The sequence below is a fragment of the Numida meleagris genome, chromosome 1 (genome assembly GCF_002078875.1).
Source record: "Numida meleagris isolate 19003 breed g44 Domestic line chromosome 1, NumMel1.0, whole genome shotgun sequence".
In the NCBI taxonomy this organism is placed as follows: Eukaryota; Metazoa; Chordata; class Aves; order Galliformes; family Numididae; genus Numida; species Numida meleagris.
Window position 1 is genome coordinate 70,810,681 of NC_034409.1, and position 24,668 is coordinate 70,835,348.

General features: G+C 39.3%; 1 protein-coding gene across 5 annotated transcripts in view; it reads left to right on the forward strand.

Moving 5' to 3' along the window:
* Positions 559–24,668, forward strand: part of ARHGAP8 (Rho GTPase activating protein 8) — an 83,132-nt gene continuing 59,022 nt past the window's right edge. Inside the window, exons 1-3 of one of the 5 annotated variants that reach the window (XM_021392837.1) lie at positions 576–1,083; positions 6,731–6,813; positions 22,285–22,396. In XM_021392837.1, the coding sequence (XP_021248512.1) occupies positions 22,360–22,396 (37 nt within the window). In that variant the 5' untranslated portion in view covers positions 576–1,083; positions 6,731–6,813; positions 22,285–22,359. Of the gene's footprint in view, positions 1,084–6,730; positions 6,814–22,284; positions 22,397–24,668 lie in introns of all 5 variants that reach the window. The other 4 variants (XR_002437404.1, XM_021392844.1, XM_021392830.1 and 1 more) reach the window with 4 other exon arrangements.

Consider the following 24,668-nt stretch of genomic DNA (forward strand, 5'->3'; position numbering starts at 1 on the left):
GTGAAGTGGTGTCTTGTTGCCTCTGTTTGTGCCTTTTTTTCTCCTTTGATTTATCTTAGCTTACTTCCCACACCCCCACCCTCTTTCTGGCAATGACCACTTCCCATTATGAGTATGAGGGAGCTCTTTGAAAACAGAATGGTCCAGGCAAAACTGTGGGACAGAACACCAGCTTGAAGTCTTTTATCTTTATTAGGATGCTAATGGTACTTTGGACCACTCCTGATGGCATAGGGATGTCTGGGTATCCCTGAGGAACCACTGGTGTCACACACTAGTAAAAAACCTATGTGAAAAGTTATGTGTCAGTCATTTGTGTGACATTACACTGGGCAGCAGTTGCCTGTTCTCTCCCCTAATGGACATAGCAATGCCATCACACAGGCCTTGCACAAGGGCTGCACTTGGCTTTTCTGCTGCAGATGACCGAGTGAACTACACAGGGTGGTTTTGACAATATGTTCACTGCTTCCTGCTGTACTCAGATGGCAACTCTCAAAAACTTGATAACTGACCTTTCCCCCCCCTCAACAACAGAGGCATTAAAATGAAGTTAATTTCCGTATCTTGCGTTTGTATTTGGTTTTATTCTCCTACTCCCCTCTGGACTAACTCAGTTAACTCCCACGCTGTGTGAGCATGGAGTTGGGATGGTGGGGGACCCTGGGGCGTGGCAGCACCCTCAGCCTCACGCCTCCTGCCAACTCCTGGAGCAGGAAGGGAAAGCGAAAGTCCAGGGCGGGCCTGGGACTTTGCTGTGCATCTACCCCACGGCCAGACTGGCTCTAAGCCGCCCCGGGGCAGTCTCTCTTCTCCGCACTCCTCCGCGGAGCCCGCTGCCGGCCTCCCCCTCCTCGCGGGCCTGAGGTGAGGGCGACCGCCCCGAGCTTCGCTTCTTCCAGGGGGCTGAAAGCGCCGTGCCCCGGTCCGGCCTCGCTCCGCCTCCGGCCGCCCGCAGGTGAGGCCGGCCCCGGGGCGGTGCTGCTGCTGCTGCCGCTGCCGCTGCCGCTCCCCTCCCGCTCGCCTCGTTCCGTCCCGGCTGGGAGAAGCACCTGTGGTGCCCGCCGGCCCCACCGCTGCCAGGTACGTGAGGCCGGCCCGGCCGCCCGGAGCTCGCTGGAGGCGCGGGGAAAGAAGCAGGGAGCGACGGCCCCGCCTGGCTCCTGTCCTCGGGAGTCTGCGCAGATTTTTCCCGGGAAGGGCAAAAGCAGCTGGGAGTACCCAGGAGGGAGAGGGCTCTTCGCGTCGAGCTGCAGGGAGTCTACAGAGAGCTCTGTGGAACTGCATGTGTGTGTTCAGCCAACCGCTGGGTGGGCTTCTCTTTCCAAGGACCTGAAGCGAGCGTGCTGTTCTTCGGGTGAAAGTGGATCTACGGCTGGGGTTTTCTTCCAGCCTTCTTCCTCGTTTGTGTGCGTGCGTGCTGTGTGGTGCCCCAGGTGCCCCTTGGGGACACACGAGGGGATGTTTGTGGTGAGAATTCTGTGAGGAAATGCCAACTTGGAGCCAGCCTGAAGCAGAGGTGTGAGCACATCCCTTCTGCGGGGCTCTTCAATTTTTACAGTTCCCACAATGATAGGATTCAAAGGTCATAATGAGGGAAGGGGTTAAGCCCTAACCAGCGATGGGGTTATGCTCTAACCAGCATTATATGAGGCTGTTCGCTCATCAGTCCCAGTGCTGAGCCCTGTGGCTGTTTACACAGGAATATGACTCAGTTCAGGAGGATTACGTACATCCAGAATGTGTAGTCTGATGGTTGGTGGGTGAGTTCGTGCTCTCGTGGTCATGCCTGCTGATTTTGTGAGAGGACCAAACATTCTGCACGTGAGACCTGTTTCAAGCCTGAAGCTCACGTTGCTGTAAAACCTCACAAGGAATGGGGAAAGCATGGTTAAGATTGCAGGATCAGGTGGTTGTCTGGATACCACTTGAACTGTGGGTGTAGAAACCTGCAGCACTGCAACTAGAAGCCATAAAATCTGGTACACAATGTCTCTAGCTGTATACTGATACACTGTGTTTTTAGGGTTTTTGTTCCTCCTCTTTGCTATCAGTCCTTTGAAAAAGTGATTCTTCTTCACTGCTATTGCAATATGTGTATTATTAGTTTGATTTTTCAGTGTTGTATCATATTTTTCTATGAAACCATAAAGGCTGCAGCCTTGAGTGACCAAAAAACATAGTATGTAGCTAAGATCTGTATCGTAGTGCATGTGCATGAGGGGCTGAATTCCTCTTGCCCAAGGAACTTTCATTCTGACCTGTCCAGCTGTCCCACTGGTAGTTCTGCCAATTTATTTCCTGGTAGGGTATGCAGGTAGAAGCAGGGAAGGGTTTAGCTGAGGCTGACCGAAGCTCGCAGGAGCTGTGGTAGCCCAGAGCTTCGGTTTGGAGCCAGTCCAGCTGGAGAGACGCTGCCAGCATTCCTGCAATTCCTCCCCTACAGCCGCCCTTGGAAACTCACCCTCGTAGAAGTCATCCACCGAGAGGCTGAAATTCAGCATAGACAAAAGAGGCTAAGCTTCTCTTCATGTGCCTGTGCTGAAACTAAAGAGCTTGCCCCAAATCTGAGGGGAAAGCCCATTTCCAGCCAGACGACCTTCCCGTTCCCACTCATTTCTAATGACACCACCAACGCATGGAATGTGCAGCAAGGAATCTTCTGTCCTTTATGCTGTGTGTTGTAATGTTGTAACCTTTCTGGGATTTTTACATTTTTCTCTTTTTAGCGTAGATGAGTTCTTAGTCTGTTACTCAGTCCCTGCGCTGAGTGATCCCTGAGCTGCTTTGGTCTGGTCTTTTCCATGCTGCAAGTCCAACCTATGTGGCTAGGTACAGGAGTGACAGCTCCTTCTGGAGTAGCACTCACTCAGGCCTGAGGACATAGGGACCTCTCTTCTGCCCCAAAACCTCTTCTGAGGAGAGGTGAGCTGTGCTTCTGTGAGGCGTTTTGGGATCAAAGTGTGATTTTTGTCACAGACTTGTTACTAATCTTTGGCATGTTGTCTAAAAGAGCATGCTATTTTATCTCAAATTTAGCAGTTTCCTGAAGAGGGCTTTGAATAGAACTAAAACAGATAAAGATTCTGTAACTAATTAAGTTCCTTTTGAAAGTTGCTTTTACACAAATAAGTTGCTTGTTCCAGTGGCTTCAGATAAAAATATGTGGTGGAACTGACTTTAAAATGTGAATTGAAAGTGACTTCCCTTTTTCATTGTTAGAGCAGGAATTTGAAAAGTAAATAGCCATAGTGAGATCTAAACTGTGTTTTTAAGTTCTTCTAGTTTGAATAATTGTTTAACAGTAGTACAGCTGGGGAAACGTGTAAGCAGTGCTTTTATACTCCTCTTACTAGATCTTAAGATTTTCTTTAAGTGTATGCATTGAAGTCAGTTTGACAGAGCTGAATAAGTATTCTGTATGCTTACATGGTTTTTAAACATAACACAGTTAGGTCTTTTTTTCTTTTTCTTTTTTTTTTTTTTCCTTAAGGTAAACTGTTCAAAGTAAAAACTGACCTTGGTAAAAAGTGTTTGCGTGTAGTATAGCTGTAAGCATTTATACTATGCTGACCAGTTTGGTTTGAGTTTGAAATTCAGCTATAATTGAACACTCATTCTTTGGTAGAGATGATTGTAATTAAAACTGATTTTATTTAAAATTTAATTTTTTTTTGTTTCACATTTTTGTGGGACTTAACAGGCCATTATAACTCTCTATATAAAGATAGCATAAAGACTGTCACCTCCACACTGTGCAATTGATAGACCAAAATGTTGCTGTGACTACAGATGCACCTTTGAGAGGTGGAAACAAGGGGATCCAGGCAGCCTGATGTTCACTGTGTCCACAGTTGAGATTTCAGATTTAGAATTATAGAATGGTTTGGGTTGGAAGGAACCTTTAAGATTATCTAGTTCCAACCCGCTGCTATAGTTAGGGACACCTCCCTCTAGACCAGGTTGCTCAAAGCCCCATCCAGCCTGGCCTTGAACGCTTCCAGGGAGGGGGCATTCACAGCTTCGCTGGGCAACCTGTTCCAGTGCCTCACCACCTCAAAATGAAGAATTTCTTCCTAATATCTAGTCTACATCAGCCATCTTCCAGTTCAAAGCCATTTCCCCTCATCCTGTTGCTACATGCCCTTATAAAAAGTCCCTCCCCAGCTTTACTGTAGGCCCCCTTCAGTTATTGGAAGGCTGCTATCAGGTCACCCTGCAGCCTTCTCGTCTCCACGCTGAAGAGCCCCAGCTCTCAGCCTGTCCTCACAGGGGAAGAGCTCCAGCCCTCTGATCATCATCCTCGTGGCCCTCCTCTGGACCTGCTCTGACAACTCCATGTCCTTCTTGTGCTGGCGGCACCAGAACTGGACGCAGTACTCCAGGTGGAGTCTCATGAGAGCGGAGTAGAGGGGCAGAATTCCCTCCCTCGACCTGCTGGTCACACTACTCTGGATGCAACCCAGGATATGGTTGGCCTCATGGGCTGCAAGCACACACTGCCAGCTCATGTTGAATCTTTCATTGTTTCTTGCCAACTTCTGCACCAACATAGCCCTCTGCCAGGCAAACAATGCAGCCATTAAAACTGCGACACACCTCTGACCTGCTTGTGAGCCAGGCATGTCACACAGGTTGGAACTCCCTTTGCTTTTGAAGGAAAAAATAAATGATATTTGTATCTGTCAGCTTTCCTGCACATCCCCTGACTTCACTGGTGCAGCTGAGCTGCAGAAAAGAAGCAGATATTTTCATGCCCAGGAATGTAAAAAAGTGCAGGTAGGATTTATATTTGAAAAGAAAAAAACATATGATTTTTCATGGAAAAAAAAAAAAAACAGGCTGTCTGGGCATTATCAACATTTTAATGAAAAAAAAAATTGGAAAATTTAAGGATTTACTGTTTGATTTTTTTTTTTTTGTAAGAAAAAGAAGAATAACTTTAGAATATGTAAGTGAAAGTACTGAATAAGGAAATGTTGGAGTCAGCAGTGACTAATCAAAAGGGAATGGAAGAGCAGAAACATTGTAAAATTATTGCCAAAAAGACATTCATTTTAGAATCATTGCTGGAAATTACTGTAATACGACACAAATTCTATTGAATGTATACACTATTCAAGCCTGACAGTTTAAAAACCGACAACTGCCTTTTCAAGGGGCAAATTATAAAAAAAAGCTTTTGATTCATCTAATGAGAGACTGGCAGTTAGTATTACCAGTATGCTCTGACCCAAACTAATATAAGCTGTTCTGCTATAAAATATAACGCAAGTTTAAAAGAGACCTAAATGTTATAACTGACTTACAAAAGCTGATATAAGAAACAAGAATACTTCAAGGAAGAAAAGTATTTCTTCTCAGCTTCTACTGGAAGTCTTACCTTGTTCATACATACAGAACCTTTCATTCTTTATTACTGAATTCACTTTATGTGATATTGATGCAACCCATATTTTTTGAGATTTTTTTCTCCTGCTCTTGTAGTCTGTCTTCTGGAGGCATAATCTTTGATCTATGATGACAGTAATTTTCACAGCATATGCAGACAGTGACTGCAGATGGGGAGTAAGTAGCATGAGCAGATGATCATGTGAGAAACAGCAATCCTCTAATCTTGCAAATGTGGGATATGATGTGTCAAACCACAAATTCATAAGAAATTTTGGATCCAGTGAGTGCTGCCATTTACTGCACCAGAGACTGCAGGTGCTTCTGAGAATCAGAGACTGTGTGTCCAACATCAGACTCTGGGAATTAGTGGCCAGCACTGAATTCTATCTTCTAGCAATTATTTTGTATTTTCATTAGAGTGGTGACTATATTCATTTTTTTCTTTGATTCTCAAGCCAGTTCTTTATGTCAGGCTACTCTCTGTATTCTTAGTCCTTTGAAGTACAAATCATCTCTCCCTGTCTCTGGCTTTTGGAAACCCTAAATATGTAGGCATTCCTTTAAGCACTTTTTTCATGCTTTTAAACTATTCCAGAAGTGAGGATTGTATTTGTTTTCACCATTCAAGGAACGTGGCAGATCCTAGAATCACAGAATGGCTTGGGTTGGAAGGGACCTTAAAGACCATCATTCTGTTGGCCTGTACACGTCTGGTATTACCATGACCCAAGTGTAGTTCCTCGTGCTTGGCCTTGTTGAACCTCACTAGACTTTCAGGCTTGTCCAGGTCCCTTTGGATAGCATTCCTTCCTTCTGTTTTATCAGCTGCACCACTCAGCTTGGTGTCATCAGCAAACTTGCTGAGGGTGCACTTGATTCCACTGTCTAGGTCATAGATACAGATGTTGAAGAGCAATCACCCTGTGATGGACTCCTGTGAGACTTCACTCATCACCAGCCTCCAACTGGACACTGAGCCATTGACCACAACCCTGTGGCTGCTAGCATCCAACCAGTTCTTTATCCACAGAGTAGTTAACCCGTCAAATCTCTCCAACTTAGAGATAAGGATGTGGTGTGGGACCACGTCAAAGACCTTGCAGATCTATCACTGAAAGGGAGTAAGCTAGAATTGGTTCTGAGGGAACCATCCTGTTTATATTTCTTATATATTGTCTCTTAGCAAACTTGCAGGTAGTCTTAAAATTGTCTAAGAAAAGTTTTGTTCCATGATTTACAAAGTGTCTTATTGGAAATTGTTGTCAGAGTCAGAAATAGATTCCAGTTCTTTGATATTAGCTCTGAGACCATCCATTCTCCTCTTCTCTGTGTACAGGCCTCGTCTCTGAGTACAGCAAGAAGAAAAGGCAATCATCAGCAAAGAGAGGTGGTTATTCAGTGCCGCTGGATAACGTTGAAGTAAGATTTATATGGAAAGAAAAATTACTGAGTCTGTAATTAAAAATATATCTTTACTCATACATAGGGATCTGAGAACGCATTTTTGAGGCAAACTAGTTTTTGGCATTCCTGATGGTTTGAGTGGTAGGCTTAGGAAGCATATCGATATCCTTGTAACAAACCCTGTGATTTTGTATCCGTATATAAACCTTAACATGAAAAACAAAACCAAAAAGCATGGTAATTCTGTTGCAAGTTATCCTATTGACCATGGTTTAAGTCATCGTCAAGGCTAAATCTCAAGCTTAATGGTACAGACTGGGGTGTTTTGATGTGACAGAATAACAGATAGCAGTTGTAGGTTATTTCTGTGTCCAAACAGTATAAGAGCTGGTGTACTGGTAGGAAAAAAAAATGATGAGGTGGAACAATCTTGGATTTCATTCCAAGCTACATTAGTGGGCACAGACTTTATGCCTATTATCGCCAGCTGGGACTCATTCAACTTTTCTCCATCTCCTCTCTTGTTCCATTTCTTTCAAGTAGACTTTTTCAGTAATTCTTTCTGAACTCCCATCATATTCACATGCTTCTTTTGAGTCTGGAAGATTTCAGCCCACAAATAAAGTTGTGAAGCATTGAAAACAAGGTCACAAACTTGGAAGTCCGAGTAGCTTTCGTGTTAGTGACTAGGCTTATGATATCAGTCCTGTCTGTAACAAAGAAAATCCACAGCAGTGTAACTTCATTGCCCTACGGTGATGTCTGCCTGAAGGGCTGTTTCTTTGATTTGTGCATTCTGAAGATACCTTTTTAACTTTTTTTACGTTAGTATATTCTGGAAATATTTTTTTTAACAGTAAATCCTTAGCCTGACATTTTATGTATGCTGTGTAGCACTTGTATTTCACTAGGCTTTTCAAATTTTAAAATCAAACCTGCTGGGGGCATTGGGCTTCCTCTTCTCCCTGGCTACCACAGCCATTGAGGAATACATTGCCTTTGGCACAATGTTGCAGGATCGTGTTCATAAGGTGAACTCCAGAACTTCAAGAAGAATATTCACCAGGAATTGCTTGTAGGGGATAGTTGGTGTCTGTTCTCACAGCAACTTTCTAAAACATGATGATCTTGAAGGTCTTTTCCAACGTAAATTATTCTATGATTCTCAGGCATTTGTGTGCCCACATGGACACATAAGCCCTCAACTGGCCACCACGGGGTTCATGCAGATAAGCACATAAAACTTGGGCTAGGTTCACAAAAGGGATGCCCAGGAAAATGTTATGAGGTCATCTACAAAGAAGTGGTCGGTTTTTTTTTTCACCACCCCCCCCCCCCCCAAGACTCTTATTAACAGGAATCTGTAGTGTCACTAGAGGACTGGAGCCTCCAATTCTGGAAGCTGCCCCAGATTTGAGAAGCCACTTGCTTGAGTCTGAGACTGGAATTTAGAATGTTGGCACGTACCCTTCAAAGCAAAGGGGGCGTTGAGCAAAGATTTTACAATACAGGCTGATCTCAGCAGCTTCAGAGAATACTGGGAATACTGCAAGTCCCAGCATCTTATTTATTTCTGACTTCACTATATGGTAGTGTGGACACCACTGTATCTTTAGCTTTAGGTTTCAGTTTAATACAGCTATGTACTTTGCTATGTACTTTGCATGGATATCATGCTTATTGTCACCTATTGGATGAAATAGGAAGAAAAAAGGGTTTTTCTTGGTTGTTTTTTTTTTTCTGAAAAATATTCCACTGGTTTACTAGATTTTACCCTGTATTTAGAAGCTGAGAAATGACAGCTTCAGCCTCTGCTGAGGCTGAGTGCCACAGGGAAATTAAGGTGAATCATAACAGAAGGTGGACTACTCTTGAATACTTCAGAAGAGAATTTTAATGTAAGGACTGATGCTCTGCTTGGGACAAAAAATACCTGAGTGTGGGATCCTATTCCAGTTCAGCTTGAGGTCAGTGTGAGTTATGGTGCTGACTGATTTCCCTGGGGACTGAGCCTCATGCTGTGAATGCAGGAATGCCACTACACAGGTAGGTGAGCTTTAAGGTTAAACTTGTAAGCCAGAAAAAAAAGCAGTGCCTGAAGGCTTAATATTATCTTCCCTGTTCCGGTGTGTCCACTGGGTAATGTTTGTTTTGGCAGTGTTTTTTTGAGCCTGCTTGATGGTAAGGAAATTCTTTTGAGACAATGTTCAGGTAGCAGAATAAGTTGCGGTTCTGTTTGCAGCTTTGTTTGTCCCAGCATCTGGATTTATTATACATACTGTTTTGCTTGACAGAAAGATTAAGCAAACTTGACAAACTCACAGTTGAAACCTTATCTTTGCAGTCAGAACCCTACAAGTCAGGATAAAAGATATGTTGTTAAGATCTACAAAGGAAAATACTGAAGGAAAAATGAAAAAAAAAAAAAGAGAAAAAGGAAAAGAAGAAGAAAACCATTTGATTCAACAGCTGTCTGCAAGTAGAGCTTGGATGTAATGTCATACAGTGTACTAATGTTACATAAATGCAAGTGATATAGGTCTTTTTTTATGTGTCATAAGTTTTGTTCTGAGTGTGGTGGCCTCCCTGATAGTTTACTGTTACCTGGTGGCTTCCCATCTATAAGTAAGTATTTAATGATACACTGCATTTAAAACAGAAAGAAGAACAGCATTTATAGGAACAAAAAATTGGTCATTTTTAAGCAATTGATTATAATTAGCTTCACATATCCAACTTGTTTCTTATTCCCTCTGACAGCCTGGCAATTTTCTCATGCTTCATTTTCTTATCACTTAAAAAATGCTTATCTTCCTTTTGTGTAAGACCCATGCAAAGGAATTGGTTATGTACTGAAAAGATGGTGAAGACGTTGAAGTACAGGATGGTACCAACTAGGTACCATTAGAAGTACCACCTAAAAATAATTGTAAACTAAGGAAAAATCTTATTCTCTATTTGAAGGGGCATATACACTGTCAAATGTTTTGCTATGCTGATGGGATTTCCAGAGTTAACACTATGTGTCACTGTAAGTGAAAATTTTCCTAGTAAGTGCGGGAGAATGTTCTGTGTTTGGTTTGGTTTGGTTTGGTGCTGCATAGTTTTAGTTGACCTTCTGAAGGAATGGAAGGATTTTTCATGCTGGCTCTGAATTCTTTCCTGGGATTGACATCTAAGCTACTTCCAAAAAACATAAAGCTGGTTTGGGAAACAGCTAGAATAGCTATTTCTATACCTAGTTATTTATTAATTTATTAATTATGGCCAACAGCTATAACAATTACAGCACAAATTAGCAATCTAAACAAATACATTTTTCTTGCCAACCAGGTTGGTTAAGCAAGTGTGCTATATAACATTTCTGGAGAAGTAAGCTAGGTGATCCCGTCATTGGGAAGAGTATAAAGGTTGTTTAAGAAAGCCTAGAGATTTATTTAAGAGGTTAAATTTTAAATTATGACAGTTACAGAAGAAAATTCTTACCTGACAACATTATATATTTCCAAACATCTCATTTGTTGGTAGTTTGTGTGTTCTTCTTCTCTACTATATGTCCTTGCTGCTTTCCACAGCTGACTTACAGTAGCCTTGTCCTCTGGAGTCTTTCTCAAACTCTGCACTTTCTTGTTTATATACTGCTTATTAAATATTTATTAAACATATCAAAGGGAATATTGTTTGAAAGTGCATAAAATGATAAGTTGCTGGGTGCACAAACTTCTCTTTGAGGTTACCTGAAGGGCTTAGAGCCTGAAAACTTGCCAGTTTGTTTTTTTTTTTCCCTGGTATAGTAATAATAATAATAATAATAATAAACTGCAACAAACAAAGCAAACAACAACAAAAAACACACACAAACAAAAATCCATCTTATCTTTCCCTCTATTCCTTGCTTAAATTCAGACCTTCACGTCACTACTGCTGCAGTAGTACTTTAGACTATAGCAACACAAATGACTACTTCAATATAGAAATAATACAACATTTCTCGAAATTTTTGTGATGTGCTACAGAGAAGAATAAATAAACAATACGACCTTGTTAGGTAAGTGTGCATAAAACTGATGCATTTGCATCTTTAGATTTGTGTCGCAGTTAGCACACGTATGTTTGAAAGTTCAAAAAGACATGGATACCAGTGTAATTCAAAAAACATGGACCCTGATGTTAAGTATATCTTATGATCCTTTAGTAATTTTTCATTTTCAGACTAATGGGCTAGCGTGGATCATTCCCTCAGTATCTTACAATTTTTAGATTTTGTACATTAGAAGTAGGATTTGTTATCTTCCATATGTTTTAAATGTTGATTATTTCTTAGGATGATCATTTGCGCATATTTGAGGGGTGCAGTTAAAGATACATGGATATAGAAAAAACCTTTAGATAAGATGATGAAGTGTTCAGGGTAGAAGCCTTCATAATGGTGCAATGGTCTCACAATCATTATTACCAAATATGCATGCAAGCAGACTGCCCAGCAATAAAAAATTTGATCTAGTTTATGCAGTGATGCACAATCTCATTTCTGTCAAGTTAGTCAAAGTACATATGGGGGCAGCAAAAAGGCATAAATTTTTGTTTATGTCAGCATCGGGAGGGCAGGAGATACTAGATGTCACATAAATCTTTGAGATAAAAAGTTTACCTGCCAGAATTTTTTGAGCAAATTTGAATTCATTGAGTTCATTTATGCTGGATAATTTCTTTCTTCTGTGTGACCTCAATTCTTCTGATCTGGTACAGAGAAGTTGAAGGTCACACTGCATCACTGAACCGTGGTATGAGATGTTTCTCAGGCAGATTTTTAACTAGGATTTCAGAGGTCTGTATGCCGTATCAGATAAGGGAATTATATCTCTATAAAGTATAGGCATAGTGAATGAGAAGGAAAAATGAACAGGAAGCTTCTTAGCTACATTTCAAACTTCAAATATAACCTATTTTTTTTTCCAGCTGTTACAATGTACTGTGAAAAGATGTCTTCCCCACCCTCCTCCCCCTTTCCTTTTCAATTTCTTTTTCTTCTTCTAGTTTCCTATACTCTATAGTCTTTGACAAATGTATTATTTTGCAGTTTTTCACCTACAAGAATTCTTCATGCTCTTCCATAAATGTTACCTCACAAACTAATATCTGCTCACCAAGACTGGCAAATAAAGTACTTGTGACCTTGTAGTAAGTTTTAGTAAACATTTTAACACTGTCTTTAAAATTCAAACATCAAGAAAACAGTAGCAACTCTTGAAAGATGAAATTCTTTCTCATTTTTTTTTGTTCAGTTACAACTCTGAAAAATCTAGCAAGGGAGATGTTTTAAAAAGTAACCCTGTGGATAGGATGTGCTGATGTGACTAAAGGGGAGGTTTGAGGTGGACTAAAAATGAAGATTACAGAAAGAATTTGGGATCGAGGTTAGATTTGAAGCAGCTGTTTTTGCAGCTTTATTGTATTGATACTATAGAATAGGTGAACTGATTTGAGACCTATAACTTTCCTTGGCACAAGCCGATCAGTGACTGAGTTCTTATTAGAAACATTTGCTGGGCTGCTTGGGCAACTTTGCTGACACTTGAGCATTGAACACCTTTAGTAAAACACTACCAGGCCTTATGGTTCTGAATTTCTGGCCTTTCAAAATAAGTTATGATAACTTACAAATTTTCTTGGAGGAAAATATTTTATCTCAGTAGCTGTGAATTAGTTGAGAAATAATTATTTCAGGCAAACAAACAACCAGCACTTCAGTGCTCTGATGAAGAGCCAGTCCAGTGTAAACAGAGAAACAGTGGAATGTTATATACTGTTATCATCATTTTACTTGATTTCGAAATGAGTTTTGTAACTAAACATGGGCCCCATATAAAAAGGCTTTTGGAACTCTTCCCCTTTGCTGTGAAGTCCTGTTTCATTTTGAGATAGCTAGGTTACATGAGGGATGGTGGTAAGCTGGGTGAACTACAATCACAGCTTGACAAGAACTGGAAACACTGGCCTATGTTATTTTAAAACAGGAAGAATATTATTTTATTTTACAAGCCCTAATTTATTCCAGCCAGAGAAATCCCTGGTGAATAATTATGCAATTAAAAAAAACAAAACCTTTTTATCATAATACACCAACCTTTTGTCCAGTAATTTGTCAGATTAATTTAATTATAAAATACAGTTTTAAAAATATGCTTGTCTGCAATTGAAAGTGTTTAATCCCATGAGGCAGAAGCTCTGGCTAAACATGAGTTCAGCCAACATAATTCTGCCACATTAGTGTGCATTACCATTTACTAATTCAGAAAGCAAGTTCCGCAGATGACTGATCATTAATGTTTATTATGATTACATTACAGTAATTCTGTTTAGTCAATAAACATTTACACTGAATCAAAACATGGTGTTATAGTGTGTCACGTTGCAACCACTTATCCATGTTCAGATAATTTTGCTTTAACAATATAGCAGGCATACTGTTAATTGGTTACACGTTAGGCACTTTTTTCCATGTGCTTACTCTGTGCCAGATGAACGAGTGGATGCGATAAGAAAATAGCTGCAGTGTTTCAAACAACGAAAGAGCATTTCCACAGGCTCTCTGCTAGTAATGGGTAGAAATAATCCCTTTACTTCAGTGCTTTTAGAACTGGGAATAGCTGATACATGCAGATATTTGTATGCAGTAGAGAAACAATTTCTATTTCACTCTGACATGCTCAATTCTTCCCATAAATAGACTTTTGACTCAGACCAGCAGGGAAGTTGGGGGGGGGAGGGGAGGGAGAGACCCTGCAAAGGGATGATCACAACACGTGTTATAGGGGCAGGCTCTTTGCAATACATTTTGGGATTGTCCCTAGTGTAGATCTGAAGGAAGATGTTTTCTAAAGTTAACGAGACCTACGTGACAGCCTTCCCTATTTTAGAGGACAGATGGGAGAGACCGAGTTGTTTTATCAGCCTAATGGGGCAGTTTGTGGCCCAGAACAGCCTGTAAAGGATGTTCAAAGCTGCACTACTGCTGTAGTATGGTCTTAGTTGTCCTGCATGAGGCAATAACCCTTCACTTTCATATCTCTGTCCTACTCCAGCATCTGTACTGTTTTCAGTAATTATGTTTTAAATATTTGTGTATGTATGTGTAGGAAAAAATGAATCAGTTCTTTGCTCTCCCACAAGGTTCTCTCTGAGAGGAGAAAGAATGTTGTCAACAGCACCTGAACTTCTCATTTCAGGAGCTACCCAGCATTAATCATCCTCCTTGCTGGAAATTTGCTTTCTTACACAGCGTAACAAATTTCATTTTCTCTATTTTGTATAGAGTGGATGATTGTTGTAAATGAATGCAGTGCTATTAAATATTACCCATTGAAGGCACCAAAAATGCAGTCTGATTTACCACTGAAGCAAGTACAACATAGCATGTAAGCATCTCCCACCTTCAATATTAATAAGTTTGTGTTCTAAACAAGGTCAAACCAACTGTGGTTAAGATAGTGTTTCAAAATTACACGTACCATATTTGATAAAAATATTTAATGTTTCTGTTATTCAGTTACTGGTATCTGTTATCTTTACTGCTACACACGCACTGGATTAATGTAAAGTAAGCTTCATATTCATGCTGCTAATAAGAGATGAAAACTGTTTGCATGTCAGGTTATTGAGCCATCGAGTGTCACGAAACACTATATCACAAATGAAAACTATTTGTTTCTTAGGCAATTGCAGTTGTGTCTGCCAGTATAATTGTAAGTGCTAAGGAAATATGAATGAATGTGTTTACTCACTCAGTCAGATTTCACCATTAGCAGCTTAAGTAGTGAAAGCATAGAGGGATGAAATGTTTAAGCTCTAATCATTCAAGAAGCTCTAAAATAAGAGAAGATCTTTCTGCAAACTTCAGAGAGGATTCTGTTCCTCTTCATTCCTGCAGCTTTGGAAGTTCATTCATTCATGTACAGCCCAAGAGCTCAAAGTCGACTGGGAGAGATGAGGAGAGAGGAGCTTATGCAGAAGAACTTGCACTTCAATAGAGAAAAGAGACGTGGGGAAGAATTAGGCCAGGATAAAGGAGCTAGGGAAAACAAGAGGATCATGGTGGAAGAAGGGAAAACAAAGAGATGAGCAAAAAGGAAGGCTGAATGGGGAAAAGGAAAAATGAGGAACTTGGTGGATGAGAAGGCAAAAAACATGGTGGCAGCTAAAGAAGTAATCGAGAGCAACTTGAATGTGCACGAAACATTATGACTGCAAACACTGTCATGGAGAGAACAGCAAGTAGCAGGCCGTATAGTTGTCTGTGTGTCATGCACCGTGGAGGTGAGGACCACCAAAGTGCCAAATAACTGTAGCTCTCTCTTCACACTAATTGCTCCACCAAGCTGGGACATCAGCTGGGATTTCTATATGGCATTGTGCTGTGCTGGGGGCTCTGCTATGTGGAGTTGCATTCTGTGATCCAGAACAATAGTGTGGACGTGCTCTGAGTGTTAGAGCACAGTCTTACTGTCAAGGTGGCATTAAAACTCCAAAGACACAAAGCAATTCAGATGGCTTGGGGGATTTAGATAGTTATAAAATAATGCTTCAGTATTTATCCAGGAGTAAACCCTGGAAAGAAAAAAAAAAAAAAGGAAGAAAGAAAGAAAGAAATACAAAAAATGAAAACGATCTTTCTTTCTAAATCTAAGACATTTACCATCCCCAAGTCAACACCATTCTCCTATTTTCAAGGCACTGAGTGGATGAGACTGGTAGAAAATTGCTTTTAGAGAAATCAGTGCTATTTGATCAGTATGTAATTTGGTGTGATAGAGCACAGAGACTTGTAACAGGATGACTGTCTTCCTTTCGTTCTGATTTTCAAGGCTGTGTCTCAATCCATTGCAGGAATTAGCCTCTGTGTTTGCTCCTTCTCTGATCATTACATAAAAAGAAGCTCAGAATCCCCCAAATGAATATGATAGACAAAAGATAAAATCTTTGTTTGGAGTCTTTTTAAGAACATATGCATTTCATTTTTATTTTATACTCTTCTATTTTAACATAGGTTTTTGTTGCTTATTTATTTATTTATCGTAGCCTTATGAAGAGGTAAATTCATGCGCTATCTATTCTCTGTCCTAGAAATATAACAGCACAGTATTACTGTTTCTTAATGGAGATGGATAGTTTTAACTGTTATGAAATCTTTACTGATTTTTGTTAATTTTGAAAGATCTATATACAGTTGTGTCAAATTAATGTGTAAGAACGCAAACCACATTAAAATCCACGGACAAATTTAGTACTGACCTGTTACTGGAATATTTCTAGTATTTTGCTTTGAATTCTGGCATGGACATTTTTATGTGTTATCTGACATGGAAATCAATTTGTATGTATACAATTAAGGATAGAAATGATGTTTTTAAAGTGGATTGGAATATTCACACATAGGTAGTCTGCAAGTTGGACAGGCTGGATCAACTTGCACTGAACTTTGCAAAGTAGTGACTTTCTAGTTGTAAATAAGAATATATCAACCTGTGTGTGTGATCATCATCTTTCAGATTTTTTTTCCTAGATTGCTGAACTACTTTTTCCCTTTAAAATGAATTTTTCATGGAAAGTTTGGTTAAAAATGTTTTGACATTTCACAGAAATGTGGCCAGCTCTAGGAATTTATATGTATTTATCTTTACTGCCCCCAAATCAATGGAACTTATTACAGTAGTAAAATTAATTTGGGAATAGAGCCCAAATGGAAAACTTAATAAAATGAAAGCTGTTTAAATTTTCCTGAATTTCAGGGTTCAGTAACACTTTTCATCAATATTGATGTGTGGAAGTAATAACAGCATATTTACCTTTCACAGCTTTTAAGCATTTTCACTTTGCACAGGATATCTCAGTGCTGTGCAAAGCCCAAGATGCCACCAGGCGGCTCTGCTTGATGCATGCAGAGCTCATTGTTCAACTGGCAGCTGCAGGGTGCATCTCTGCTATCTCAGTGGAAGGAGAAATCACTGCAGTGAACAGGAGACCCAGTTTAAGTGATTTTAATAGCAATTTCAGCCATCTCTTTTTCTTCCTTTTCTTTTCTTTCTTTCTTTCTTTTCTTTTTTTTTTTTTACTTCCATGCGTCCCATTTCTGTTCTGGTCAGTGCAATGCAGTTGGATTTTGCTGTATTTTCACCCGCAATCAACTCTAGTGTTAAGAAATGGCATTTTAAAATGAATCTGTGCGTGCAGAATTTACACAAATTCCTGAATAGAAGGTGGAAGAAGAGTTATTGGATGAAAAGCTGATCTAAGAGGAAGCAGAGAAGGATGGCTGTAATAACTGCACTGCTCAGGTTCTTTGCCTGGATGTACAGCTACCCTGTTTCTGAAGATGAGCTTCCTTTTTAAAAGCTGGTCCATGAGTTATGTATGTGATACAGGGATCCTCATTATTTTTTTTTCTGTCATTCAGAGATCGACGTAGACGCAATAGCCTCTGAGTAGCAAGCCAGGCTTTTGAAATTATCTGAACTAGGCCCAAGTCAGTTGTGGACTGGTTGGAGCACCTGTCCTGTGAGGAGAACCTGAGAGAGCTGGGCCTATTCAGGCTGGAGTAGAGGATGCCCAGGGGGAACAAAATCAATGTGTACAAATATTTGAAGGGAGAGTGCAGATGTTGGAGCTAGGTCTTTTCAGGAATGCCTGGTGCCACGACAAGAGGTAATGAACAAGTACTGAAGAAAAGGAGGTTCCATCTGAACACCAGGAAGCACTTCTGTCTTGCAGGGAATATGGGGAGCTGGCACAGATTTTTTAGAGAGGTTGTGAGGTCTCCCTTTTGGGGGTCTTCGATATTTGCCTGGACATGGGCCTGGGCACTAGGTTGGGGTGGCCCTGCTTGAGCAGAGATTGGACAAGATGGCTTCCATATGTCCTTTCCAACATCAGCCATTCTGTGATTAAACTGTAGGATGTGCAAAAAAAATACAGCCTTCTGCTCTAGCTGTTAGTTCTCCTGATGTTTGCTTCCTAGCTAACTTTCTCCAATGTATTGCCAGTGAAAAATGATAGGTAGATAAAGAATATGAAATTAAAATGTGAAATACTTGAAACAAGTTGCTAATGAAAAATATGGACTTTGAGTTTGGTAGACTTGTGAGGAGCACACTGAGGGAAAATATTATGTAGTGCAGATAACATATGAGAAGGAAAGTAGAATGTTTTGAATACACTTTCCACAAGTACACTATGTACTCAGTTTCAGTGGTTTAGTGTTTATAAATTCCATAGTAAAGTTACTGCAGCATTATAAATAATAAAATAACCTTCTGACACGACTTCACCTCGTTTTGTAGGCTCTACCCCTCAGCAAATACTAGCATATGCAGATGTCTTGTCTCATCAAAATGTAAATTGCATCCTGATGTCACATGGTGTGCTGTGTCACACATTTTAAAAGCAACAAAGAATATCCATGGAAGGCAGGAGCATCAGGAAAAATATGAAGAGAAGTTCCACTATTCAAATTTGAAGAACATTTCTGAGAGCTGAATGAACAAAAAGTATAAGCATCAAAGGCATCTGTGCACTGACAACTGTTTTGAGGGATCCCTCACCTTTGTTTGGGATATCTGTAGAAGCAAGTTCATTGCCAAGCAGTTCTCCATGTGGGTACCTTCATTTTGGTTAAAGTAATGCTCTTTTAGGGTTGTCAGTAAGTAAAAAACTTGCCTGGGGAGGGATATAGGATCCAGTGTTTTGTAAAATACTTCCAAATTTCTATTATTAATAAAGGACTTGTAGCTTGGTTCTTTTGGGGGCTTTTTTATTGCCTTTCTGGTGGGGTGAGATGAGGGAAGGCACTAAATCTGACAGTTTGCTAGGAATGGGGAGATACTGTGAGAGGCACTGTTAAGGAGATTAAGTTATCTCCCCAGAACAGAGAATGCTGTGGTCAACGGGAAATCAATTTCCGAGGGTGCTACAGTAAATTTGTCTTGTAACTGGAAACTTCCTAATTGCTGCCCCAAGGGAACAGTAAGCTGAAAACCAGGCAGATGGTTTCTCCCCCTTTTCCCTCCTTTGATTCCATCTAAATTACCTCTAGCTTCCCAGTAACTTTGTGCATTAAACGTTTACTTTGCTGCTCAAAAGCCAGATGTTGTTCTGCAAGTTCTGGGAGATAGAGCCTCTACTCTTAGCTGTAGCATTAGTAATTATTATGAAGGAAAAAATGAGTTTTATTCCGTGCTACACAGCAGAGACAGCAGAAACATTACGTCTTTTTTTTTTTTTTTTTTTTTTTTTTCCTCCCCAAGAGTAGGCATAAAGAGCTGGTTTTCTTTTTTCCTTCGATTTGTTGAGACTTTTGTTACTCATGGCATCTGAAAGCATCCTAGTACCAACGATACAGCCTAGTTTTTGTCACTTATTGTTTTATTTATTACTTGTGGATATATTAAACAGAATGAAAAGGACTGACATAAATACTAAAGAAGCAATGAAGAGGTCCATTGTGTTATAAGGGCTTCGGGGTATATTTGGTTGTGATTAAGAGACTACAAAGATTAAAATGTGTTAACTGTTGGCTTTCCTTGTTCTGAAAGCTTGTCTGGGTATGAGTGGTAGTCTATGAAGAAGGAATGGAAAAACATAATGGAAAAACAACGTCTGTGTTGTTACAAAGATCTTCTTGTGGTCAAGCTCCAGCTTCAACAAAGTGCTAAAAGGCTGGCTGGAGTTCGAGGCTTAAGATGAGTGGAATAGGAATGTGAGCTGTAGTTTTAATTTGGAGCCCCCTGAAAATTTCTCAGTGTTGATACTATGCATCCCTTTGAAATGTGAATATTTAGGAAAAAAAGTTGGCAAGGAAAAGTTTGAGTAAGGTAGAGAATTTCAACTTTCCTGACCATATTTTGCAACTGTATTTTGTTCCAAAAACACATTTTTGTTTAGTTAGATTATATGCTTATGTACCATTTGCTCCTTGCCAGGACAGGTAAACATGATCACATACATAGATCACTCTGAAAGTAATGCCTCCTATTTATTTCCATGGAAAATACAACAGATACAAAAACCACAATAACACTGTTCGATAGAGCACATTCTCAGCTATAAAACACTGTTTTTCAACATAGTCACCACCATTAGCTTTGTACTTTTGCCAGCAATGAAGAAGAGCCTGCATGCTGTGTTCGTAAAAATCTGCACCAGCAGTTAACCCCCTGTCACTGTCACCACTGCTGAAATGCACCACTCACTGCTTCAGCTAATGTGCACTGTTTGGTCTCCATAAATGTTCAGCAAGTGTTGATGAATGTCAATGGGTGCCATTTTTTCCACATAGAAAAATTAAATGGCACACCTTTGCTTCATACACGCTTCCATGTCAGACACTATACTGTCAGACTGCCCCTCTGCTGCCATTTGTCACATGGTAACAAAATTTAATAGAATATTGCCAGGAAGGTTCAAGTTCTACGGCTATACCTCCAACATCTGCCTCTGGTGGGCCAACATAATAAAATAGGAGGCATTACTTCTGGAGCAGCCCTCATGGTACACCAATTACTCACAAGCAAACTGCACTGATTACTAAATCATTTAAAATACCTGTCACAAATTAGTTGCTAAACAAAACACACAGTATCACACTAGTTACTAATTGTTAATTTTAGAAATGTCGAGATACCACTCCAAAAAGCAATAAATTAATCACTGTTTAGAATATTCATCACAAAGTATTTAATTGCATCACAATTTAAAATTAACAACAGAATTGTTATTTTTAATGTCATGTGGTAAAATTAACATGAAATAAAATATATCTGGCCCAGAATTGCTTTTGTTTTTCAAGAAAATTATTTTTTAATGAGAAACTGCAAAAATTTCTCTTGAACTTAATGGGACATTTTCTTGCATATGTGCTTTTAAATTGAGAATTTCCTGTAAATAAGGATAATTATTTTCAACAAGAAATAGTAATAAATGTATTGTAAAATAGCTGCTTGGTGTTTTAAAATTTCAAAGTGATAGATCCATACTCATATTTTATCTACAGTGAAAAAAGTTATGGAAATGCATGGTTGCCTATTCGTATTACATTAGTGTAATTACATTAGATCTGTGAAATGTGTGTAGAATTCATAGAAAAGCTTCTTTAGCCATCATAAACTCTCGTAAAGATTGTGCTTGCTAACAGGTACTTGTTTTACTGTAGTAATTGGGAGTTGCAGTCATATGCAGGATGCAAATCCATTTCTTCTTTATAAACCTAAAATCAAAGAATAAACTTTGCAGTATGTCGTGAAAGCCTGACTCTATGCAGTTCATGCACCCAGTAACTGTGGTCACTCTAAAGACTGATCCCTCCTCAGCAAAACAGATAAAAGCATCCCTGTAGTTAAGCAGATGTTTGCTTGCTTTGTTAATGTGATCATCTATGTTATTTCTTGAAAACTACTTTCATATCCTTTCTCTGAAGAAGAAAATGGTTAGCATCTAGCTTTCAGGCTGGTGGGTCTGGAACAAACATCTTTAAGCTGAGGGATGCGCAGAGTGGGCAGTCAGGCAGACTGATCTTTTTTTCTTTTTTTGGCGGATGATTTCCCAGTTTCAGTGCTTTGAAGCAGCGGTGCAATACGTAACCTCCTGGCAGAGGAATGTACTTGTGCATGCATTTTCTCAACAACCAAGCCATAAATTCACCTGTGTTCTTTTCAACATGCTTAGATGGAACCAAACTGGTATTAAATAGGTTTTTGAAATTAAATTTGATGAGTTTGAAAAGCTCAATTTCTCTCTTATCTTGCATCTGAGTCTGCTTGGAGCAGCTGCTTGGGAAAACAGAGCTTCTAAATTGTATTCTTAGCTCCTGATGCCCACTTTGGGTTACTTAGTATTCTGTTTACTAAATGCTCCTCTAAGTATTTGATAAAGAGCAGTGATTAGGTACAGGAAGTGCTGGTTTTTTTTTTTCAGTAGTATGTATGTTAATGCTCACTTGAAATTTTCATGAAGCTGTTGTGTGTACAATGTGAGGTATACAGCACTATCCCGTAATAAAATGTATGACTGCAATAGAAGTCACTTTGGTGTGAGGGCATGGAGTATGTATCTTTTTCATCAGAGAAATAAAATTAAGAAAAGAAATAAAATTAAGAAGATAGAAAGATTTATGTTGTTTCTAGAAGTGAGGTAATCCTAAATTCTGTTGTTTGTGATGAAAATGTATAAATGTATTTTGTAGAATAACCTCTCACTTCCCAGTTGGCTGAAAGTCTTATTATATGCAGCTTTCTGGTTTGAACTTCTGTTTTAAAATATTTTTCTAATATTCTGTGCTGTAATAAAATGGTGCCCAAATGCAGACAAACTTGTTCCTCAACAACAATTGGGCAGGAGGATTTGTGTCATTTCTGTTTTTCAATTTTCTATTTATACTTGTGTAGTGTGTAAAATGCGCCACACTGTGGTGACAGCTTCTTTTGTTTATTTTTGTAGGCTTGACCCGAGAACGGTTTCATTCCACAAAAATCAGCCAGCAAGATCTGCACAGACTTCTTTGTAAGAGGAACCATGTCTGAGATTGACTATGAGAAGTTAGCCGAAATAGGTAAATATTTTTTATTATACTTCAAATGGCATCTGTGCAGAGTCACAGGTGATTTAATAGAGCATGTTGAGTGAGAGGCTTCACCAGCATTTTGTAATGCTTCTTGAAGCAATCTAATATGAGTTACAGCCACTGTACTCATGTGTACCCTATTAAAGCCATTAGAGTTGAAGGTTAGTTTAATACATGCAGCTTTTATGAATTATTGGTAGATTTTCCCAGAGCAATTCTAAGCTATTGGAATATCAGCATCTTCACATATTGTGACAAAAATGGGAGTCATTACTCCAAAGAGACAAGTATTGAATGAGCATAGAGATTGCTGTATTGCATGTTATCTCCAAAGATGTTAGCTGCAATGAGCAATATGACCATGGCATTAGAGGGCTCATCATTTTGAAAGGTCAGTGTAATGGGTTTTTTTGCCCCTGAATTTTGAAGGATTCCAGGCTGAATCCCAGAGCAAGAATCTTTTTTTTTTTCCCCTTCCACCTCAGTCTCCTGATCCTTCACTTGGCTCAGAGTTCTCCATACCACAGCTTTCAGCAGCAAGCAATTTTCCAGTCAGTTTTGGCATGCTCTCAATCAGGCCCTTTGTCATCTCTTCCAGCCAGGGCTGAACAGCAGCAGCAATGTGAGTGGTAACAGATGATGCTCTGCTATGGCTCATGAAGCAGGGCAATAATCTCCTAGCAATGAGTGAGAAAAATGGAGCTCAGGTCTCCCTCAGTCTGGATCACTGAATCTTCTTTTCTATTTGTGTATATTAGGAAATGTCTTTTGAGCTCCAGTCCTCTTGTCACACATCTGGAAGGGAGGAAAAGAAAAAGAATAAAGAATTATCTTACTAAGTTAGTGTTAACTAGCTTTTCAGTAGTTTGTGACTACTGCTGGGACTGCTTTAGTTCCTGTGAATAACTGCAATACAAATGGGCATGCGTACTTTGCTTCCCTAGTTCTTTGCTGCATCTCAAAGCCAGGTAGCTTTTTGGAAGCACATCTATTACTATGCAAATGTAGTACAAAATGATTTTTTGCAGAAGGAATTGTCCCCAGCCTCTCTGGACTAAGGGCCATAGATAGCATATAATATAATATAATATTATATAATATATAATATAATATAATATTAATATATACATTTCACTTTAATTAAAACTTGTTAAGTTTCAGTGGATTCTAGTGAATAGTTCACGTTTCTTGCTTTGTATCCCCACCCACTCACATTTTCTATTTTCTTTTCTCTCCTTGTTTTTGCTGTTTCCTACTTTATGTGATTAAGTGTTCAGACATGAAAATTTACTAAACAAAGCAGCATTTTACTTTTTCAGATTTTTAGCGTGACTTTAAATATATAACAATGAAAAAAATGTGAAAATTGGGTCCAGGGTTATATATTGGCTCTTGAGGAAATAAAAATCATTCTCTAAGGTGAAAGAATATATTTCTAGTTAAGGTTAGTGCAGCTCTTTATATATGGTATGCTTCTAGAAGGTAGAAAAACACACGTTTTGGAGATAATACAAAATTTAACTTTTATGTGTATGAGGAGGATTGATGGTATGTTTCTAAATGCAGATTATGTTTCCTAAGAGTAATAGGACTTCTGGTTTGTTTTCTGAGGAGCTTGAATGTGAATTCAAACATAAAGAAATTTAAGAAAAATTACACTTTCCTGACTGTTCTTTGTCCCTGAGAAGCCCAGCCATTAATGACATTTTTCATCATTTTGAAAGGCATATTTGGTACTAATCATGTTGAAATAAAAATGAAACTATGAAGCTTTCATGTAGCTGTTTATAGAATGGAAAGATACTGGGAAATTGTGAGTTAAAAACATTGCAAAAATATTTAGTGAGAGTTTTTCTCTAACACATACTAGCTACTGGTACTAAATCTGGCTGAAATCAATAGCTAATATATTCTCTCTGCCCTAGTATATCTTGCGTGGTGGTCAAGGCACATAAAGTATATAGATGATCAGAAGGCACAAGTTCTTGAAGGACTTAACATTAAGCGGCACCAATAGTGTTATAGATAAACTTTTTGATTCCATAGTATTAAAACTTTTATAATAAAAGAGGTGGTTGTTGTACAGAGGGTGCTGCACCCTATCAGAACATTAGTTTTTCTCTTAACATGTATGTTTTCCACTCATAAGCCATCAAGACATTTGTGTGTTAGTGTGTCAGTATAATGTTATTCCAATCAGTTTCTAGAAAATACCTACTTGTGTAGTTCAGCAACATTAGGGACAGCAAATGTCCCGGAA